At 37.6% G+C, this 24,660-nt stretch overlaps 1 protein-coding gene across 1 annotated transcript in view; it reads right to left on the bottom strand.

Moving 5' to 3' along the window:
- Window positions 1-2,181: 2,181 nt before the first annotated feature.
- Window positions 2,182-24,660, bottom strand: part of LOC135228935 (EF-hand domain-containing family member C2-like) — a 35,901-nt gene continuing 13,422 nt past the window's right edge. Inside the window, exon 3 of the mRNA XM_064278427.1 lies at window positions 2,182-2,439. Coding sequence (XP_064134497.1) covers window positions 2,278-2,439 — 162 coding nt within the window. The 3' untranslated portion in view covers window positions 2,182-2,277. The remainder of the gene's footprint in view (window positions 2,440-24,660) is intronic.

A 24,660-nucleotide genomic window follows, 5' to 3' on the forward strand; every position in this document is an offset into this window, starting at 1 on the left:
CCACATGGGCCAGTTCTCAATATTTCTTTCCTGGTGATTTGAGGCTGAACTCCTTGACTGTGTTGGCATTTGCAAATGAATAATCAAGAAGGATTGCAGAATAACTTGTTTCTTTGTCATTTGTTTTTTATTTTTAGAATTAATATTTTTATTGGTGGGATCTTAGCCTGTGGCTTAGCAGCGATCGCTGGTGGCCATAAACGCCAGAAAAATAGCACTAGGTCTTTGGCCCAAGCTTCTTAAGCTTGCTACCATTTCCATTACCAAGGTCAGACTTCTCACTTGGATGTTTCCATCCCTGTCTGACTCGTTGGCACGCACCAAAATGGGCCTCCTAGCACTCTGAGTGAGTTACCCGTCATCCTTCCAAAGCTTTGCCTTTTGACCTCATGGAGTAAGTCACTTCTACCAAATAGCCTTGGACCTTGATAAAGACTTTTACTTGTTATCTCCGCCTGTCTCCCTGGCCAGTAGTGGGAAAAATCAACCTCAGTGTTTTCAGCATTTTTTGAAAGGGAAACAAGTTCAGTGTTATCATTGTGGTGTATGTTAATTTTTTTTAAATCTCATCTCTGCTACTGAGACACTACTGTTTTGTACTTTGTATGTACACAGCACATAGTTTGGTGGGGATAAAGGGAGCATAAATTTGGAGGGGGTGAATCACGTATACAGAGAGAATAGACTAAAATATCTGCTAAATTGTCTCTAATCTGGCTTTTGAAGTATCAGATATTCAGGAATATTTTTAGCACGTTTTGCTTTAAAAAAAAAAAAGTACCTTGATGCAGTCACTTGAATTAAAACATTCCTATTTTAATTTTATAACATGTACTGTGACCCCAAACTGTGTATTATGATGCAATCTGTTGGCTGCAGTTGTAGCATGAGTTTTTTTCCAATAACAGAGGCCAAAGAATTAAGCAAATATGGCTCAGTTGCTACAGTTATGGAAAAAATGGTTTGATCACATCAAATTTCCATGGCCCAATTAGTTGGGCCTGCCCTTCATTTTCTATTTCAGGTTTTACTTACACGTTTAATCACATTGGTAATTTGGGGGCCTTGTTCTTTTATACTTTATTAATAAAGGAACTTGTAGAAAAAAAAAGATGGAGATAACAACGAACCCAAGAATCATGGCTCCTCAAGGATCAAAGAGTCCTGAAAAGTCATCTATACCAACCACCAAATAAATGCATGATTTCTCTGCTACACTCCTACCAAAAAAAAAAAAAACTGTCTGTGAAAAACAGCCCTTAGATTCTTGAAGACATTTATCAGACATACCTGAGTCTTCTCCTTAGAGACATATATTCCTTGTAATTATTCAGTCTTACAAATTACAAAATTTCAGTCCTTTGCCCATCATGGTTGCTGTCCCATGAGGGCATCCAGAACTCAGCATCGCACACAAAGGAGGGACCCACAATACAAACAGAAGGAATCTGTCACCATCCATGGTCTCTGCCATATTTCTAATAATGCAGCCTAGCACCACATTAGCTTCTCTGGTGGCCATATCACAGAGCTAACTTTTATCTGTGGCTGAGGTGAAGTATGGCTGAAGATGACTGACATGCATGGGGTGAAGGAGCCATGACCCATTGTTGAAGTACCACAGAGGTCTGTAGTTAACAGGAATGAGGAAGGGGAGAGGGTGGTTTAAGCAGGCGGCAGCGGATACAAGAAGGAAGAGTGGAACACCAGGCTGAAAGCAGCAGTAGAAAACAGCCTTCTCTCCTTCCCTGAGGGTATTGTGAAGGAAGTGATGTGGCCACAGCAAAGAGACCTGTGAAGACACAGGTAAGTTTGCTCACAGTAGAGCAGAACCTGAAAGCATACAAGTCTGCCACAGAGGAGTGAGAGAAATAGCCAGGGTTGAGGTATAGGGGGCAAAAAGCTGATAAATTATCATCAGTAACTATAATCTTATTTTTGTTAGTTGCCATCGAGTTCTGACTCATAGCGACCCCATGTGTGCAAAGCAGAAGTGTTCCAAAGGGTATTCAAGGCTGTGACCTTTCAGAAGCAGATCACCAGACCTATCTTCCTAGGTGCTTCTGGGTTGGGTTGGTTTGAACCGCCAACCTTTCCGTTAGTAGTCCAGCGCTTTACCATTTGCGCCACCTAGGAAGTTCTAAGTATAACCTAACAATATGTTTATATTCATCACTGCCAACAAGTTAGGCACCCAAACAGTATCATGGGGTCTTATAAAAAGCTAGAAAGTCTATAAATGCAGGAGTTAGAAGTGAAAGAATCATAACTCTGCTTTCAGTAGATACCTTGAGGCAGTCCACTATTTTTCATCTCTGGTTCATTGACTTGAATTGTGTCATCTTCAGGGTAGAAGTAGATTTTGTAGTATCTTATTCTATAGTCTTCTTCACGTTTATCAGGCACTTCATCTTCCAGATAGGCATCAAAAGATAATACCTGTTGGAATCACAATTAGAAACTAAAAAATGAAAAAAAAAATATTCAGCAAACCTAAAAATCAATAAAGCTAACCCATGTATACTTTTTGTTAATATAAAGAAAAACGTTCAGGGGATTTTTGCAAGAACTTCCACACATCAGCTATGACAATGGACATACAATCTAGATTACAGTATATAACGATTATTTTAAATGGTTATCAACACCTGATTAGAATAAGGAAATGAAGCAATAAATCCCTCATTCAGCTCTACCATAAACTGAACTAGAGTCTGTCTTTGGAATTTCACAGTGGGATTCTAAATGTAGACATTACGGAGATAAAATGTTCTTTCTCACAAGATGAATATAAGTCTTGTCATTTTTTTCTCCCATTAAAAATAACACAAAGCTACCTTGGTTCTAGGATAAAATTAGCCTGACTCCTGGTACTGCTGATTGTTTGCCTTGAGGCAATTCAAAGAGGCAGATCTGAAATTCTTCCAATGCCCTGGAGATTCTGCCTTACAATTCTTCAGAAATCTCAAAGAGCCTAGTTCAATGCTAGACCCATTCTCACCTTACACTGGGGGTAAGGGGTGTGTGAGAGGAGGAGGAGAGCTAGATACTAAAGAGGATAAAATCAGCTATAGTAAAATATACTCTGGAAAATTCCTTAACCACTTTGGAAAACTGTCCTCTCTGTAAGTACAATACTATCTGCTTTTCTTCCACGTCAAAATGGATGACTGCCTCTTCAGTTGAAACCAGTTGAAGCAACTGCTTTATGTACACATGCCATGTTGTATGAACAGTATGTATCATGAACCACTGGTGTCACTCTCAATATGGTGACCTACTCACACAGTAAGGACATCGGAATCGAGGACAATTGAGAAAACAGTAGATTTGGGCTTCTATTTCAAGCCTGACCTGGGGCACAGGCTCCTTGAACACTCCAATATTCCCTTTGCCTCTCGCTTTTGAATCAGTTTTTATAGCTGAAGATGCAAAAGTTAATTGTGCACATGATGGAACTCCAAGGTTATTTAACACGGACAACCTGGTACATATGAGTGAATTTGTTAGATGTAATCTACCTTCTAGTGGTGATCAGTTACCCTAATTAGAACATATACTCCAGGAATATTTAGCAAATTTCTATCAGGAACCTGAATTTCAGCAGTGGCCAACAAAATGTCTCACTAGTCTTTATCTCTGATCAACACAAGAAGCATTGTTAATTACCATAATGGATGTTAGAAATGAGCTTTAGTTAGTGAACTGACTATATTCAAAATGCATGGGTCAATTACAAATATTGACCAGGCACTGTCTTTAAAACCAGTTGCTATTGAGTTAACTCTGACTCATGGTGACCACATGTACGTCAGAGTAAAACTGTGTTCCCAGGGTTTTCAATGGCTGATTTTTTCAGAAGCAGATCACCAGGCCTTTCTTCCAAGGTACCTGTGGTCAGACTTGAACATCCAACCTTACAGTTAGCAGCCGAGTGCATTAACCCTTTGCACCACCCAGAGACTCCACACTGTCCTTACACGTCCCTAAGAATCTGGTGAGCCCAGGGATCTATACCTTGAACATGGTACCTTAGGCTTGATTCCAAAACGGTCCCATGTTCAGCTGCTTTCTTGGGGAATTCATCTGGCCTGATTACAGTTAGAAATTTAGCTAACCCCCACTATGAGAATGTTGTCACTCTTGTATTGGGTGAATATTTTATGTAAGATGCTATGGGAAGGGTACGGAGTTTCCTTTAGGGTGATGAAAATGTCTTGTAACTAGACAGTGGTGATGGTTACACAACATTATGAATGCCCTAAATGCTACTAAATTGTACACTTTAAAATGGTCAATGGCTAATTTTGTTATGTGAATATTACCTCGATAAAAAAAGATACGTTGGCCATTGAATTGTGCACTTTAAAACGGTGAATTTTATGTATGTGAATTATATGTCAATAATGAAACAAAATAAGCAGAGGCAAAAGAAAGGGAGAGAGGTTCTGTTGGAGCACCTAAAAGGACAGAGAGCTAGGTAGGGTTTCACTGATCTTTCAGTACAGGCAGTAATCAATCTGAGACTTTTTTCCTTTGTAACTGGGTAGGAAAGCGTGGAAAGAATATTCATAGCTCTCCCTCACCTCTAAGGACTGAACACTACTGATACAAATTTGTGAATGACCAAACTGGCATAGGTCAGTTGATAATTATCCTGTATAGAATCAAGAAATATTTATTAATCAAATGATGTATTAAGAGAGAAGAAAGGATGCTACACGGGAATAAACAGAAAAGGAAAGATACATTATTTTAGGCTGGGTTTCAATATTTCTAGAAGAGGGACAGGCTAATATTTCATATCCTGGTCCACTGGGAATACAGGGCTGCCCAACTCCAGCATGAAAGCTATAGGGCAAGTCAGAGAGTGGTAGAGATGGCAAGATAGAAAAGGAAAATGGAGAGGAAGTTGTAAAACGTGGCAAAGAAAAATGTGACGTAACAGACACCAAACAGATTAAAGGTGATCTCATATAGGTAACAGACATAATTGTAATAGAATCTAATTTACCAGAGTCCAGAAAAAATGACCTAAAATAAAACTGTAAGAAATGAAAATTTACAGAAACATAATTATGGCACAAGTTTTTATCATGATTTATGATCAATGAAATAGACACTAGATAAAGAAGGTCCTAGAAGATCTAATTGGCTGTAATTTTCTTGAAGAGTGAATGTCAATATCATTTGGCAGATGTGCACTTGCTGGTTCCCCACAGGCCTCCACCTTATGAGGCTACCTGCCTAATCCCCAAGTACTTGGAGTTTTAAATCCTAGACTAGAGAATACAAAATCTGAAATCAATTAGCCTTAAATAATATATGCTTCCTCATTATAAAAGAACTTTTTTAATGATAATATTCCTGAAATCAAGATCTTCTTATAATTAAAGCCAAAAGAAACTCAAAGCAGTCAGGAGTGAGTCTGGCAAGTAGTGGGAACTTAATGTACACGCAAATTTATCTTTGTGGGAAAGAAGCAAATCCTATTTTCACGTCAATTGAGTTATTTGCTTTGCATTACACATCCCTAAATGGCTGGATTTTAACATTAACTTGGATCCCTAATTTTAACTTAAAATGATTCTGGTCTGATACAGCACTGACACAAAAAAATAACTGTGTGTAGGTTGTCTGTCACAGGCCAGGCAGCACAACTGTAAAAAGGCAAACACAAAAGCCTAGTCTCTCAGAGTTAATCACAGAATTTTTAAAAATGGGGAGGTTGGTGTGACCAATGCATGAGTTATAAAGACTATTACTCAGGAACCAAACGTCTAAGTGTCAAAACTTACAGCTGTGTTGAAATGCTTTGAAATTAGATAGAGGCGGTGGTTGCACACAATGAATGTACTAAATACCACTGAATTGTTCACTTTAAAATGGTTAATTTTATGTTATGTGAATTTCACCTCAATAAAGGGAAAAAAAAAACCTTACAACTAACTTTCAAAAGAAGCTGTTTATCCCCTATAACTACACACACAATCCCATTAAAAAAATTTTTTTCTTAAATTTAGTGAAGTAGGAGAAGGATGAAACCACACCAATAATCTTCGATAAGGCTCAACATTTTATAAAGAAGTTAGCACCACAAGCCTAACTTAAAATGTTTAGGCTCTATTGTATGAAAAGAGCTCAGATTTAAATTGAGAGCTACTAAAGAAGATATATAATAGTAAAGATAAATGCATATTGACTCTACAGCACACAACAACAACAGCATAGGTTAGTTAATACACAATGTCTCAGTTACCTAGTGCTGCTATAACAGAAGAACCAGAAGTGAGTGGATGGCTTTAACAAGCAGACATTTATTCTCCCACAGTCTGTTGTTGTTGCTAGGTGCCAACAACTCAGTTCCAACTCATAGTGACCCAATGTGCCATAGAAAAAAACACTGCCCAATCCTGCACCATCCTTACAATCGTTGCTATGCTTGAGCCCATTGTTGCAGCCACTGTGTCAGTCCATCTCTTTGAGGGTCCTCCTCTTTTCCGCTGACCCTGTACTCTGCCAACCATGATGTCCTTCTCCGGGGACAGTTCCCTCCTGACAACATGTCCAAAGTATGTAAGACGCAGTCTTGCCATCCTTGCTTCTAAAGAGCATTCTGGTTGTACTTCTTCCAAGGCAGAATTGTTCATTCTTTTGGCAGTCCATGGTATATTCAATAGACTTCGCCAACACCAAAATTCAAAGCCATCCTTATTCATTGTCCACCTTTCACATGCATATGATGCAACTGAAAATACCATGGCTTGGGTCAGCCACGTCTTAGTCTTCAAGGTGACATCTTTGCTCTTCAACATTTTAAAGAGGTCCTTTGCAGCAGATTTACCCAATGCAATGCGTCTTTTGATTTCTCGACTTCTGCTTCCATGGCTGTTGATTGTGGATCCAAGTGAAATGAAATCCTTGACAACTTCTATCTTTTCTCTGTTTATCATGATGTTGCTCATTGGTCCAGTTATGAGGATTTTTGTTTTCTTTATGTTGAGGTGCAATCCATACTGAAGGCTGTGGTCTTTGATCTTCACTAGTAAGTGCTTCAGGTCCTCTTCACTTTCAGCAAGCAAGGTTGTGTCATCTGCATAACACAGGTTGTTAATGAGTCTTCCTCCAATACTGATGCCCTGTTCTTCTTCATATAGTCCAGCTTCTCGGATTATTTGCTCAGCATACAGATTGAATAGGTATGGCGGAAGAATACAAACCCTGACGCACACCTTTCCTGACTTTAAACCAATCAGTATCCCCTTGTTCTATCCGAACTACTGCCTCTTGATCTATGTAAAGGTTCCTCAGGAGCACAATTAAGTGTTCTGGAATTCCCATTCTTCACAACGTTATCCATAATTTGTTATGATCCACACAGTCGAACACCTTTGCACAGTCAATAAAACATAGGTAAACATCCTTCTGGTATTCTCTGCTTTCAGCCAGGATCCACCTGACATCAGCAATGATATCCTGGTTCCACGTCCTCTTCTGAAACCGGCTTGAATTTCTGGCAGTTCTCTGTTGATGTACTGCTGCAGCCATTTTTGAATGATCTTCAGCAAAATTTTGGCCAGTCAGCTGGCCAGGAAGCTCTCTTCCATATTTCTTGGCATAGACGAGTAAGCACCTCCAGCGCTGCATCTGTTTGTTGAAATATCTCAATTGATATTCCGTCAATTCCTGGAGCCTTTTTTTCACCAATGCCTTCAGAGCAGCTTGGACTTCTTCCTTCAGTACCATTGGTTCCTGATCATATGCTACCTCTTGAAATGGTTGAACATTGACTAAATTCTTTTTGGTATAATGACTCTGTATATTCTTTCCATCTCCTTTTGATGATTCCTGTGCCTGCATCATTTAATATTTTCCCCATAGAATCCTTCACTATGGCAACTTGAGGCTTGCATTTTTTCTTCAATTCTTTCAGTTTGAGAAACACCAAGCGTGTTCTTCCCTTCTGGTTTTCTACCTCCAGCTCTTTGCACATGTCATCATAATACTTTATATTCTGGAGCCGCTGTCTGAAATCTGTTCAGTTCTTTTACTTCATCATTTCTTCCTTTTTCTTTAACTTCTTGATGTTCGAGAACAAGTTTCAGTCTCCTCTGACATCCACCTCACAGTCTAGTAGGCTATAAATCCAAATTTAGGGTGCCAGCTCCAGGGGAAGGCTTTCTCTCCCTGTCGGCTCTGGAGGAAGGTCCTTGTCATCAATCTTTTCCTGGTCTAGGAGCTTCTTCACACAGGAACCCCAGGTCCAAAGGACATGCTCTACTCCCAGCACCGGTTTCTTGATGGTATGAGATCTCCATGGCTCACTGTTCACTACTCTCTTTTATATCTCAAAAGAGATTCGCTTAAGACACAATCTAATCTTGTAGATCTCATCAACATAACTGCCACTAACCCATCTCATTAACATCACAGTGATTGCATTTAAAACACATAGGAAAATCACATCAGATGACAAAATGGTCGACACTCACACAACACTGGGAATCATGGCCTAGCCAAACTGAGACACATATTTTTGGGGACACAAGTCATTCCATGACAGACAATAAAAATCTGTGTACATTTAATGTAGTGCTGTTTATTCTTCCTGAAAGGTAGTAATTAAATCAATGGTTCCTCTCATGATTAATGGGGTCTTAGAATCAAGGAAATAAACTATAACAAATTTTGTATTGAATATACAGGTGGCTCCTATATACATAAAATGGTATATTTATAAAAATTCATCATGTGTTAATTCACAAAGAAATTCTAATAAATTTGAAAAACAGAGATTATAAAAGTTATGTTGTTGTTGTTAGGTTCTGTCGAGTTGATTCTAACTCCTTTGACCCTATAGGACAGAGTAGAACTGCCCAATAGGGTTTCCAAGGAGTGGCTGGTGCATTTGAACTGCTGACCTTTTGGTTAGCAGCCAAGCTCTTAACCACTATGCCAACAGGGCTCCATAAAAGTTATAGCCACTGATAATAAAAGTAATAAAACTAGAAATGCATAATGTAACTTTAAACAAAATTTGTCACTCCTAATAATTACTGTGCCAAAAAATACAAAACAAAGTACAGAACTTAATAAAATTTAAATTTGAAACAGTACTAACCTATAAGATGCAGACATATGTGTATTCAGAAGTAAATTAATGGACTTAAATTATTACACAAGAGAATTTACAGTTTGAGAGAGGGGATAAATGTGCTAACTATGCAATCCTCAGCCTTGGCTGCACATTAACCACAACGCGAAATCCATTGCTGTAGACTAGATTCTGACTCAGAAGCTTTAAATAAATAAATAAACAAGCCCTGGGCCTGCGGCATGGTCCCTGGGACAGAAAAGTGTGTGAGCACAAGATGGTGTTCTGTGGGCCTTGAAAATAACCAAACCAAACCCACTGCTGTCAAATCAATTCTGATTCATAGTGACTCCATAGGACAGAGCAGAACTGCCCATAGGGTTTCCAAGAAGCAGCTAGTAGATTTGAACTGCTGACCTTTTGGTTAGCAGCCAAGCTCTTTATCAGTGCACTACCAGGGCTCTTGAAGACAGGGAGAATTCATGGCACTAAGAAGTCAGAACATCCGATGTCAGTAACTCACCGATATACCATGTGTTGGTTCATTTAATTATCAGGACAATCCTATGAGATGGGCACTATTATTGCCACTATTTGTGAGTGAGGGGGTAAAGGCAAGGAAGGGTGATTCACTGCTGGCATAGCAGGCGGGACCCAGATTCCAGCTCAGCAGGCTGGCCCCAATCCTAAATAAATTAAATCAGAATTGTGTGGGGATGGGGGTACATCAGTATTCTTTAAAAGCTCCCCAGGTAATTCTGAAATGCAGGTAGAGTTGAGAACCAGTAAACAATGGATATGACAAAAATTTTTGAAAGACCAAAAAACTGTCATAAGGAAAACATATAGAAAGTAAAAACGATAAAAGCACAGAGATGAATTTAAAATGAGAAAAACAACTCCAATAAAGTAATCCTGGAGCATTAAAAAAAAAAGATGATTCTAGCAAAGCTAATCAAGAAAAAATATAAATAAAGTCAGAAATGAGACACTGCACAACATAGTTAATAAATTGAGATATAAATTAATGTACTTATAATAAATTATGAAAATATTTCAAATCAATTAAATAAGTGATTGCAGATGACATGATCTTATACACAGAAAACCCTAAAGAATCCTCAAGAAAACTACTGAAACTAATAGAAGAGTTCAGCAGAGTATCGGGATAAAGACAAACATAAAAATCAGTTGGATTCCTCTACACCAACAAAAAGAACATCAAAGAGGAAATCACCAAATCAATACCATTTACCATAGCCCCCAAGAAAATAAAATAGTTAGGAATAAATCTTACCAGAGATGTAAAAGACTTATACAAAGAGAACTACAAAACACTTCTGCAAGAAACCAAAAGAGACCTACATAAGTGTAAAAACATATCCTGTTCATGGATAGGAAGACTTAACATTGCAAAAATGTCTATTCTACCAAAAGAGATCTATAGATTTAATGCAATTCCAATCCAAATTCCAATGACATTTTTTAATGAGATGGAGAAACAAATCACCAACTTCATATGGAAGGGAATGATGTCCCGAATAAGTAAAGCATTACTTAAAAAGAAGAACAAAGTGGGAAGCCTCACTCTACCTGATTTTAGAACCTATTATACCGCCACAGTAGTCAAAACAGCCTGGTACTGATACAACAACAGATACATAGAACAATGGAACAGAATTGAGAATCCAGATATAAATCCATCCACATATGAGCAGTTCATATTTGACAAAGGCCCAAAGTGAGTTAAATGGGGAAAAGACAGTCTCTTTAACAAATGGTGCTGGCATAACTGGATATCCATCTGCAAAAAATGAAACAAAACCTATACCTCACACCATGCACAAAAACGAACTCAAAATGGATCAAAGACCTAAATATAAAATCTAAATCGATAAAGATTGTGGAAGAAAAAATAGCGACAACGTGAAGAGCTCTAATACATGGCATAAACAGTATACAAAACATTACTAACAATGCACAAACACCAGAAGAGAAACTAGAAAACTGGGAGCTCCTAAAAATCAAACACCTATGCTCATCCAAAGACTTCACCAAAAGAGTAAAAAGATTACCTACAGACTGGGAAAAAGTTTTTAGCTATGTCATTTCCAAACAGCATCTGATCTCTAAAATCTATATGATACTGCAAAAACTCAACAACAAAAAGACAAATAACCTGATTAAAAAATGGGCAAACAATATGAACAGACACTTCCCTAAAGAAGATATTCAGGTTTTTTAATAGATACATGAGGAAATGCTCGTGATCATTAGCCATTAGAGAAACACAAATCAAAACTACAATGAGATTCCACCTCACTCCAACAAGGCTGGCATTAATCCAAAAAACACAAAACAATAAATGTTGGAGAGGTTGCTGAGAGACTGGAACACTTACGCACTGCTGGTGGGAATGTAAAATGGTACAACCACTTTGGAAATCAATTTGGTGCTTCCTTAAAAAGCTAGAAATAGACATACCATTCAATCCAGCAATCGCACTCCTTGGAATATATCCTAGAGAAATAAGAGCCTTTAAAATAAACAGATATATGCACACCCATGTTTATTGCAGCACTGTTTACAATAGCAAAAAGATGGAAGCAACCAAGGTGCCCATCAATGGATGAATGGATAAATAAATTATCGTATATTCACACAATGGAATACCACGCATCGATAAAGAACAGTGAGGAATCTGTGAAACATTTCATAACATGGAGGAACGTGAAAGGCATTATGCTGAGTGAAATTAGTCAGTTGCAAAATGACAAATATTATATGAGGCCATTATTATAAGAACCCAAGAAATAGTTTAAACAGAGAAGAAAATATTCTTTGATGCGTACGAGAGGAGAGAGGGAGGGGGTATTCACTAATTAGTTTTTTTTTTTTTTTAGACAAGAACTATTTTAGGTGAAGGGGAAGACAACACACAATACAGGAGAGGTCAGCACAAATGAACTAAACCAAAAGCAAAGCAGTTTTCTGAATAAACTGAATGCTTCAAAGGCCAGTGTAGCAGGGGCGGGGATTTGGGGACTATAGTTTCAGGGGACATCTAGGTCAACTGGCATAATAAAATCTATTAAGAAAACGTTCTGCATCCCACTTTGGAGAGTGGCATCTGGGGTCTTAATTGCTAGCAAGTAGCCATCTAAGATGCATCAATTGGTCTCAACCCACCTGGGGCAAAGGAGAATGAAGAACACCAAAGACATAAGGTAAAGGTGACCCCAAGAGACAGGAAGGGCCACATAAACCAGAGACTATATCAGCCTGAGACCAGAAGACCCAGATGGTGCCTGGCTACAACCGATGACTGCCCTGGTGGAACACAACAGAGAATCCCTAAGGGAGCAGCAGAACAGTGGGATGCAGACCTCAAATTCTCATAAGAAGACTAGACTTAATGGTCTGACTGAGACTAGAAGGGCCCCGGATGTCATGGTCCCCAGACCTTCTCTTAGCCCAAGACAGGAACCATTCCCAAAGCCAACTCTTCAGACAGGGATTGGACTGGACTATATGATAGAAAATGATACTGGTGAGGAGTGAGCTTCTTGGCTCAAGTAGACATATGAGACTATGTGAGCAGCTCCTGTCTGGAGGGGAGATGAGAGGGCAGAGGGGGACAGAAGCTGGCTGAATGGACACAAAAATATAGGGTGGAGAAAAGGAGTGTGCTGCCTCATTAGGGGTAGGGCAACTAGTTGTACATAAAAAAAAAAAAAACTAGTATAAATTTTTGTATGAGAAACTGACTTAATTTATAAACTTTCACTTAAAGAAAAAAGTTAAATATGTGATTTTTCTATAAAAATTTTGAGTTATCAAAAACACAATGAATCATGTAATAACTGAGAAAGATGCAAAAGGATTATCAAAGAATTGCTCCAACGAAGGCTCCAACAAGGAGAAATTATTAATGAATTCTTTTGAACCTCCAAGGAAAAGAAAATTCCCATATTATATAACTCCCTCCAAACCCCTCTGCTGTTGAGTCGTTTCAGACTCCTAGCAACCCTACAGGACAGAGTAGAGCTGCCCATAGGGTTTCCAAGCCATAAATCTTTGCAGAAGCAGGCTGCCACATCTTTCTCCTGTAAAGCGGCCAGTAGGTTCCAACAGCAGACTTCTTGGTTAGCAGCCAAGCGCTTAACCATTGCGCAACCAGGGATCCTATAACTCCCCCAGAATACAAAAGAATAAGGCAAGCTGCAAAGCTAAATTCCAATACCTGATAGAGATACTATAAAACAGATAAACTATACGCCAGTAGTTCTCACTCTGGCTGCACAATAGAATCACCTGTGGAACTTTTTTTAACTCCTGATGCTTCTGCCCCTCCCCCAGACCAACCGAATCAGAATCTCTCCAGTTGGAACACAGGCATCAGTGATTTCTAAAACTCCCCAGGTGATTACAATGTGCAAGCCCATGTTGAAAACTACTGCAATTTCACTATGATTTATAGAGGAAAGATCCTTACTAAAATACCAGCCAGAAGAATTCAATAGTCCATAAGTTATAATCCACCTCCACCAAAAGCAGCATTTTCCTCACAAATGCAAAAAAATGATTCTAATTAGAATATAAGAGCAAATATATAAGCATCTCAGTATACCCTTTCCTACCACATGCATTTTAAAACAGGACTACAGGGTAATTTCTTAAGATAAAACACATCTACTTTTTTTTTTTTAATTTTTTATTGTGCGTTAGGTGAAAGCCTGCAGAGCAAATTAGTTTCCCATTCGATGGTTTGTACATAAAGTGTTCCATGACATTGGTTGCATTCCCCACAATGTGTCAGCACTCTCCCCATTTCTGTCCTAGGTTCCCAATCCTGATTTTCTACTCCTTCCAGCTTTCTCATCTTTGCTTTTGGGCAATTGTTGTCCTTTTGATCTCCTGTAATTGATTGTTCCAAGGAGTACATTCCTTTTGGGTGTTACTGCTTATTTTAAGGGTCTGTCTATGGTTTCGCTGAAAGGTGGTCTCCCAGAATGGCTTCAGTTCCAATTCAGAACGGTGTCTTTGGGGCACAGTTTCAGGGGTTCCTCCAGTCTCTGTCAGACCAGTAAATCTGGTTTTTTTTGCGTGAATTTGATTTTTTGTTATACAATATTTCTCCTAATCAGTCTGGACCCCCTGTTGTGATCCCAGTCAGAGCTGTCTGTAGTGGTAGCAGGGCACCATCTAACTCTTCTGGTCTCAGGGTCAGGTAGACTGTGGTTCACGTGGTCCATTAGTCCTTTGGACTAATTGCTCCCTTGAGTCTTTGGTTTTTTTTCACTCTCCTTTGCTCCGGATGGGAAGAGACCAATAGTTGTATCTTAGATGGTTGCTTGCCAGCTTTTAAGACCCCAGACGCTACTCACCAAAATAAGATGCAGAACTTTGTCTTTATGAACTATGTTGTGCTAACTGACGTAGCTGTCCCCAAAGTCTGTGGTCCTTCCCCTTGGAGCCTAAGAACTTCAACCCACAAGGTGTTTGGTTATGTCTAAGAAGTTACCCTTTTGTGCTCTATTGTCTATATTAATATATAAACAGAACTTATAGTTATGTAGAAATATCAGCCACCATACCTATATCTGCAGGTGGGTGTGTTCCCTTACACCCTCCCACACCTCTTCTCATATCTATCTACCTATGTATCCATTCATAAATTAGTGTTTGTTAATACTATTGTCTATGCTATAGTAATTACTGTTGTTGCCCTCTGTTCTTGCATTCCTCTCACTGTCCTCCTGCATCTACTTTAAAATGATGGCTTAAACATCCAGTTTAAATTATGTGACTGCCACAATCAGGAAGAGAAAAACAATGCCCCTATATCATCATTATTTTAATATTGTTTTTAGAAGTTCTGGACAATGCAAAAAGATATGAAGTAAAAATATTAGCAAGCAAGAGACAAAAGTATCATTTTGGGCAGATAAAACAACGGCATAGGCAAAGGCTGAAAAAGATAGGAATAAATAAAAGAAAAATATTCTTATGTACTAACAATAGCCATCTAGAAAACACAGTAGAGAAAAAAAAAGCATGTCCACAACAGAAGAAAAAACTGCAAAACACTTAAAAATAATTTTCATAAAAACTCTGTGACCCAGATAAAAATCTAAAAATATCTACTGGAAGATATAGAAGAATTCAATTAAAAGAAGAGGTGAAATATATTCTGAATGAACAGACTAAAATAATATATTTCAAATGGATATTTCAACGGTGTTTTTGCAGGGACTTGGAAAAAAATCATTCTAAGTCTACTTGATAAAATAACTGGTCAGCCTATTATTAAAGATAATTATGTTAATTATGAGTAATGAAGGAGATCTAACTCTCCCAGATTTTACACTTTGATATAATGCTTTGAATATTAAAATAGTACAAGACCAGAGTGACAAGAGACATACTAGTCTGGAAAAGAAAAGATGGCCTAGAAAATAAAACCCATTGCCCTCGAGTCAATTCCAACTCATAGCGACCCTATAAGACAGAGCAGAACTGCCTCCATAGGGTTTCCAAGAAGCACCTGGTGGATTTGAACTGCCGACTTTTTGGTTAGCAGCTGAACTCTTAACCACTATACCACCAGGGTTTCCGGTCTAGAAAAAAAACGAAAACCAAACCCAGTGCCGTGGAGTCGATTCCGACTCATAGCGACCCTATAGGACAGAGTAGAACCGCCCCATAGAGTTTCCAAGGAGCGCCTGGCGAATTCGAACTGCCGACCCTTTGGTTCGCAGCCGTAGCACTTAACCGCTACACCACCAGGGTTTCCCCAGTCTAGAAATAGACTCTATTAAATTCAGGAATTTAACACATGATGAAAGAGGAGTCACATATCAATAAGCGAAAAAAGTACTAACTTGGAAAAGCGTCAATATATATTCCCAACTAAAATAAATTATAACCCCAAATAAATAACAGATGGATTATGGGCTTAAATATAACAAAACAACCCCTTTCACTCTCCCTCCTTCCCCTCCCCCCCAAAATTAAATATGTGTCAAAGCCTTGGAAGGGAAAAAAGAGATAAATACTGAAGGAAAAAACATAAAGATTTGACAACAAAAACAAGTTATAGCTTCAATATACTAAAATGGAAATAAAAAAACACTGATTAGAATGTTTTTAGGAAATATGACAAAAGTTCAATGTTTTAACAAAAATTTTTACAAATTAATTTTTTAAAGATTCTAAATGAGAAAAGAGCATATATAAAATTCACAAGTGTCAACAAAATGTTTACTCCAAGAAATTGTCAGATAAGTGCAAATTAAAATAGCAGTGAGGCACCAGGTTGTTTGTTTCTCCAATTAAATTAGAGGGGGAATATTTAACCATGCAATGGACCTGGTAGGGTTAGTTATCACGGATGGGATTTTAAATTAGTACAATTATACTGGGAAACAATGTGGTACTATGAGGAGCCATTTTAAAATTCCTACTCTTCCTCTCAGGAACTCCATTTCTGGGCATGTAGCCAAAAGAAACAAAACAAAATATGGAAAAACTTATATATGCAAATATGTTCTTTGCAGTATTACTTTTTTATTATTAAAAAAAATTGGAGTGAAGGGACCTGAATAGTTAACAAAAAGGGAATAGTCTGGTGAATGATGGCATATCTATATACACAAAGGAATGTTATGAAGGCATCAGTATGATGTTTTTGAAAACTATGTAGCCATAAGAAAAATATTTAGGATCTAAAAAACACAAAGCTGAAAAAAAGGTAATATACCACAATTATAACTATGTTTTTAAAAGCTTATATATTTAAACTGGAGTCCCTGGGTGGTGCAAAGGGTTAAGCACTTGACTAGTAGCCTAAACATTTGCAATTCAAACTCACCCAGAAGTACCTACAGAGACAGGCCTGGAGATCTGCTTCCAAAAGGTCACAGCCTTGAAAACCTTGCGGAGCAGTTCTACTCTGCACACATGAGGTCTCCATGAGTTGGGACTGACTCAACGGCAACTAACAACAATATTTAAACTATGTTTTTAAAACTATGAGTATGTTTTTAAAAAAAGACTGGAAGAAAAAGAAACAAAAAGCAAGTAGCGAATTATAAAGATGAGCTAGGTGATTTTTTTTCCATTTAGTAATATAATGTATTTAATGTTATCATATGAACTCTATAATAAAGTGATCTCTATTTTTAATAAATTCATAAATTCAATGAGTATTCAACTTGTAGTTTCTTATTTCTAAAGATAAACCGACAGTAGCATTTCATCTATAAGGAAATTAATTTAGATAAACAAAAATTAGTCAGGTAACAGTTTTTTTTTTTTTTTAACAGTCATAATGTGCCAAAGGGACTAGAGAGGAGCTTGGAGTGATAGAAGCCAAATCAGTTGAGTCTTAGAACACCAATGTATTGAACCTGAACTAAACTCCCCAGTACCTGTGTAATTCCAAAGCTCTTCAAATAACCAGCATATAAAAGCAATTGTCCATTCGAATTGCTCTGATTCTTAATGATGCCCAAATGTATGCCTCTTTAGACATACTGTTCTCCAGAAGGGAGATTAACAGGACCAAAACAGAGAAGAGCCTCAGCTACCCACTTGGCAAAAAACAGTCCTCCCTGAGAAATTAAAATGAACCCACATTTTAGGGAAATATTTGAGTTATGGGATTTAACACTGCTAGCCAAAGGACAAAGACACATCTAAATCTTGGAGTCTCAACATTAGCGAAGGAATTCCATTTTAAAAATGGAAAAATCTCTTTTACCTTGAAAATTAAATCAATGAAAATAGGCCTACAATATTCTAGACTTCTCTAGGTTCCTTTGCACCCATTTATCTGGATCCAGAAAAATCAGCTAGCTCCTCACCATTTCCCTCTCAGCTCAAATGCCACCTCCATAGAGAAGCCCTCCTTGACCACCAACTTATAGTAGTCACCTCAACTAGAAGGGAAAAAATTTGGCACATTCTGTTTTATTTATAGCATTTAGCACTGTCTGAAATCATGCTGTAAATTTATTTATATGTTTGTTGGTTGTCTTCTTGCACTAGATTATAAATTTATAAACTTTCCATCTCATTCACCACTATACTCCCAATGTTAGAATAATACCTGGAACAGAGCAGGCACTCAGCAAAAATTTCCTGAATTAATATATGAATGAATAACTGACTTCACTGACACCTGCGAGTTAATGACCAAAACTGGGGTTGGGGGGGGCAGGTATTAGGGAGAGAATAGGGGAAACGCCCATCACATTTCTAGTGCCCTCTTTAAAAGTCAAGGCAAGGATTAAAGGCTACCTTTTTTTTTTATATATATTCTGCTGTTATATGTCATCCATAATAAAATAAAGTCAAGCCCTACCAGGAACTTGACAGTTCATATTTCCTACAAATAACACTCTAACAGATTTTTCTTTGTTGAGAATCTGCTTTTGAGAAGAAAGTCTCAGTGTAAGAAAGCTGTAGCTGAAGTGCTTCATTTTCGTTTAGTAGAACGAAGAAGTTAATGCAATGTGAAAGGTGCAATTTGACACTTTTCAAGATAGAAAAATCTCAAAAACAGCCAGAGATTTAAGAAGCTTTTTTTTTTTTTTTTTCTATTTAATGTATACTTTAAATTGGCATTTCTTAAAGTGTGTCCCTCAACCTACAGGGGCACTGGAGCTTTTTGTGAGGAATTATGAAAAGGGGGATCCATGGACACACATTCTGGGGAAACACTGAGTTGAACAAAGTTCCCCAGGTTTCTTTATTGCAGGATCTCATATGTCCTTTGGCATGCTGATCTGAACCATAAACATCCAAGAGGGTGTTTCTCAAACTTATTTATAGATAGATTAATTTGAGGTACAGCTCAAGGAGGTCAAGTTGTTTGAGATCACCAGCTTGGGAAGCGCTACCTCAGTCACACGTTCCCAAGGCTTCAAACTGGTTCATTCTGGTTTGAATCCCTGCTGAGACTTTGCACTTCCACCCCAGATATTCTGAATCGGAATCTACAGTTTAACAAGATCCCCAGATGATTCTTATGTATAATAAATTTTGAGAACCACTGCTCTACTAGTGGTTCTCAGAACTGGTCCCTAACCAGCAGCATTAGCACAGCCTGGGAATTTGTTAGACATGCAAATTCTCAGTAGGGGTTCAAAGCCCTGGTCTACTCACCACATTTCAACATTATTTACATTTCTTGCTACATAAAGTCCATGAAAGTGCATGGACAATGTCATTTATCTGCTATAGGGTTGCTATGAGTCAGAATCGACTCGACAGCAGTGGGTTTGGGTTTTTTTTGGTTTAGCAAAAAGCCATTATCGAATGGGCATTTCAAAGATGTGTGGAAATGAACACTTGTACTTATGTGTACACATTCAACAAGATAAACAGGTTTTACCCATATTATTAATTTTCATTTCCAAATAAGTAAAATTGTCCCGTTTTTATATGGAGAAAATAATTTTCTAACCTGCTCCCCTCTCCCTACATTTTTTTTTTTAATGGCAAATGTATGCACTGTACTCTGCAGTGTTTTTAATACGCAGGAGAGAGCCTCACCATAACTCAGCTTTATTTCTTCAGGAATGGGAGTGAGCAATGTCGTGCTTTCTGAGGGTAGTATATCAAGAGTGGCCTAAATAAAAAATCACAATCTTTTTTTTTACTTATTCCATGAATGAAGTAAAGAACACTTCCCCTATTCATGTTAATAGTAAAATATCTCAAGATCGAGATGTGCAAAATTTGGGGCACTTTATAAATACAGTTTCCTACTAAAGTGATAATCTATTGAACCTCAAGAAATAATTAATTAGCATTCATATGTTTGTATGGCACTTTGTGTGTCTACTATATATTCTGGGGGCATTAGAGAGCCATAAAGGCAGCCAGTGATCTAGAAATTCAATTTGCCGTTAGTGGTCCCTGGTCCGTTAGTGGTCCCTGGTCCATCAATCAGCCTAGAGTCACAGGGCCTCTCAGGCCCATTAATGGACTCCCTGAACCTTGGCAGTCCTTTCACAGCACGTCGATATTTCGCTTCACTTAAGTTTTAGAAACGCAGCTATTTCTACCTTCAAAGCTCAGGAGGAACAAACTGCCCCCTTCTCCTTAGAGACGGGGGCAGGTTTGGAGGGGCTGTTTCTTTCGTCTTTATTCATACCTAACTTCAAAATTAGTACCTTCTTATTGTAGAATTTTTGAGAGTACTGAAGAGCACAAAGAGGGGAAAAAATTGCCCATAATCCTGTCACTTAGAGGCAATCACTTTTGTAGCTCTTTGGCAATTTTCTCTAATATTTACATAGTTAGTGGCCAATTCCAGCTTTGTACTCCTTGAGTCAATTTTGCTAATTAATATTTACTGTAACAGTCACTTCACTTCATAATTAGCATAAACTGTACATTTTCCTTCCTTTGAATTTGTGATTTAAATACATTATTTTGTCTATCTTTGTTTGCTTTCCTGAGTGAACAAGCTAGAGGTCTGTTAAATCTATTGCTTGTTTTAAAAAATCAACTCTTAAACTTCTTGTTCAAATCTATTCTGTTTACTGGCTTATAAGATTCTACTTTTACATTTTTTTCTTCTACTCTTTAGTGTCTGTTTTACCATGCATTTTCTAATGTCTTAAGTTAAATGTGTAGTTTATTTTTAACTTTGAAAGAACAAAGCATTCAATACCATAAATTTGCCTGTAATTACAACTTTGCTGCATGCATAAGTTTTTTTTTTAATTTTAATAAACTACTTTTCCCACTGCACTAATACATATGCATTATAAAAATATGAAAACACAGGAATAGAAAGAAGTATGGGGTGATTAACCACATTTTTATGACATAGAACCCACTCTTGTTGGTGTCTTTCCTTAACATAATTGTGATCAAATGTACACATAAAAATCACATATAATAACTTTTAAAATAATTCACATATTTTTTCTGATTATAAAAGTAATTCATGCCCATAATCACTGAAGATTAATATGCTGTAAAATTCTACCCCCTACTGGTGCCAAGTCCAAGCCCAGTGCCGTCGAAGTCGATTCCAACTCGGTAGACAAGGTTAATGTTCTGGTATACTTTTACTTAGTCTTTTTTAAAAAACATAGTTAAAAGCACAAGGTATATATATTTATTAAGCAGAGTTAAGCAAAGAACATTCACAGATCCTAGGGAAAAATAATACAGACAAGCTTATTTTTTTATCTCTTGACTGAGAAAGATTTTAACTCTACTCATTGTTATTTTTAATTTTTAAAGAAGTATTTCAAGTATTAATGCCAAAAATTAATATCTACTAAAACTCACCTAAGTAACATTTTTCTTTCTATCCCTATCTTGCATTTGAAGCTTATTTTGTTATCAATTTTTTACTATTCTTTTATCTTCCAATAAATATTTATAGTGTTTACACTCTCCTTTGAACTTTATATTTTATAATTAATTCCATGTTTCCATGTGCACCACTAATCCTTTTATTTCATGACTTCCCCATGGTTGAATTGTTTAATTTGCTTCATCTCTTAATTCACTGGAGTACATCCTCAAGCAACTTTCTCAGGTAAAGTATGTGGATGGCAGATTTATGAGAAATTACATATCTGCAAACACCTTTCCACTGCTTTCACTAATGAATGACAATTTGCCTGAGTCTAGAATTTACGAGTCACAAACATTTTCCCCTAAAAGTTACAGATATCACTTCATTATCTTCTGACATGTAATACTGCAGAGAATTCTAATGTCAATTTCTCCTTCTTTGGGAGTTAAGCTAATTATACTGTCAAGATGCTTGGTAGCATCCAAGAAATTAAAATAAAAATTGCTGGGATGTGTCTAATTCTTGCTCTTTGTTATTTTCTCTGGTACCTAGTAAGCATTTGATCTGCAGATTTATGTTTTTCTATAGTCCAGAACCACCACTCATCTGTCAGTTTATCATACTGTGATGGTTTGCATGTTACTGTGATATTGGAAGATATGCCAACAGTATTTCAAGTACCACCAAAGTCACCCATGATGGACAGGTTTCAGTGGAGCTTCCAGACTAAGACAGAGTAGGAAGAAAGGCCTGGCGATCTGCTTCTAGTGAAAAGGTTATGGATCACAACAAATCACTGTCTCAAAACACTGACTCAACTGCTTTGGACACATCATCAAGAGGGATCAATTACTGGAGGAGGACATCATGTTTGAGGAAGTAGAGGGTTGGCAAAGGTGAGGGAGACCCTCAGTAAGATGGATTGGCACAATAGGCACAATGACAGACTCAAACAAGCCGGCAATCGTGAGGATGATGCACGACCAGGCAACGAGTCATGGGGTCAGGATGACTCACAGTCAACGCAACAGCAGCTATCTCTCTATTCTCAGCCCAGAAAGTTGTTTTTTGTTGTAATTGCTTTCTCATAGTATGTTTAATTGATTTATTTCTTTAGGAAACACATTTCTTAGAAACAATTGTCTGTATATTAGCTCTATGCTCCACCCAATCTATTATTATCTATCTCATTACTTTTATATCTGTTATTTTCGGAGAATTTTTCAAGTTTGCCATTTTCATCACTCATCATCCCATTTTCTCCATTTTCCTGTTTGTTCTTTAATATATAGAATACTTTTTTTAAATTCTGCAATGCTACTATAATTTTTTTTTAATTCTGCAATGCTACTTTAGTTCCATCACTGTCATAATCTAATACTGCTATAACAGAACTACCACAAGTGGGTTGCTTTAACAAACAGAAATTTACTTTTCTCACAGCTTAGGAGGCTAGAAATCTGAATTTAGGGGGCTGGCTCTAGGGGAAGGCTCTCTCTCTCTTTTGGCTATGGGGGAAGGCCCTTGTCTCTTTTCAGCTTCTATTCCTAGGGTCCTTGGTGATCATGTGGTATGTATCTTCCCCTCCATTTGTGCTTGCTTTCTTGCTTAATCTGCTCTTTTATATCTCCAAAGAGATTAAGACACACCCTACAATGACACTGCCTCATTAACAAAGAAAACTCATTTCCAAAGGGGACCATAGCCACAGGTACTGCGGTCAGGATTTACAACACATATTTTAGGGGGACACAATTCAATCCATAGCACATTTCTCTTTTCTTCATCGAGCCCCCTTTGCATTTCTGCCTACAGTCTCATGCAGTAATATTTTTAACTTATTCTCTTGTTCTATTTTCTCCTTCTAGCTCTCACTTCAAAGAGCTTGCTCTAGCTGCTTACTTTCTGTTTTGTTTACTTTCCTTGCACTCAACACAGAGCACAAGTAAATGTTATCTAAAATATCCTTTATTTTCCTATAGAAAATATGTTCCAAAATTATTTTTCTTCCTCTGCCTCTTAAATACCATGTTCTTCATTTATGTTGCACAGTCTTCTCAGAAATCTTATGTTGGGTTTCTTTGTTCATTCCTGAACAAACAGAAATATGCCTAGGCTGGTGTTTTCCCCAAAATAGGGTGGGTGGGCTCTCTTTCACTCCCTTCACCAGCTATTCTAATGTTCTTAGATTCTTTCTGTCAGTGGAGTCCAGGCTGATATAAATTCATATACAGCATGTTAAGAGAAATTGGGAGGGAGCTAGGGCCATGCGTATTCCCCAGCAGGAAAACCTTCATATTTTCCCATATGAAAGTTTAAACCAAATATGGGTTTGGCCTCCATTCCAGAAAAAGAACATGTATGTCCAGTTCTTCATGGTGCCACTGTCTGCCACACCAGAGAAAAGCGCTAATGCAAGGCCTGCTTTGCACCCCATGTGACTATTTCTGGGCCTCCTAGGGACACTCATAATCCATCAATAGCTGTGAAAGCAAGCCAAGTGGAAGCCACCCTCCAAGTTGTCCTGACCCCCAACTCAATTCCTGAGTTTCTCAAGAAGTGAAGTTACTAGTTGGGTTTGTATATTCCTTTGATATGATCCCGTCTGCACCATATCTAATGGAAATTCTTTAGAATTTGCAGTATGAAGATGGAACCTCTTCCTGGCCTCCAATACAGGTTTCCCCATATTTTAAAATTTTGCAGTCACTTCAGTTGGGATTGTGGAGGTGGGGGGGGGGGTTCATCTAAATAGCAATTGTCAAGTTATAATCTCACTCAAAATCCTCACTTTTTCTCTCACTTCATTTGTTAATAGATTTAAATCAGCACATCTTATTTTTAGAAAACTCAAGTTATACAAATCTGATCTCATTTTAGCTTGCTGAACATAAGAGACAGTCAATAAAGGTAAGCTGAATAAATGAATGACAAAAAAGACAAACTATAGAAGAACTATAGAAACTATAGAAGAACAATGAGCTCAAGTGTAACAATTGTAAGGATGGCGCAGGACCGGGCAGTGTTTTGTTCTGTTGGGCATAGGGTCGCTATAAGTTGGAACTGACTTGACAGCACTTAACAACAACAACAACAACATAGAAGAACTATCTCAAAGAAGTTTCTGTATTACAAAAATATTATCATCATAAATCTATTTATAACTTACACTCATTTTAAGAGGAAATTCACCTGCACGAACAATATAAGCATTCATCACATTGAATTTTACTCGTCT

The sequence above is a fragment of the Loxodonta africana genome, chromosome X (genome assembly GCF_030014295.1).
Source record: "Loxodonta africana isolate mLoxAfr1 chromosome X, mLoxAfr1.hap2, whole genome shotgun sequence".
Classification (NCBI taxonomy): Eukaryota; Metazoa; Chordata; class Mammalia; order Proboscidea; family Elephantidae; genus Loxodonta; species Loxodonta africana.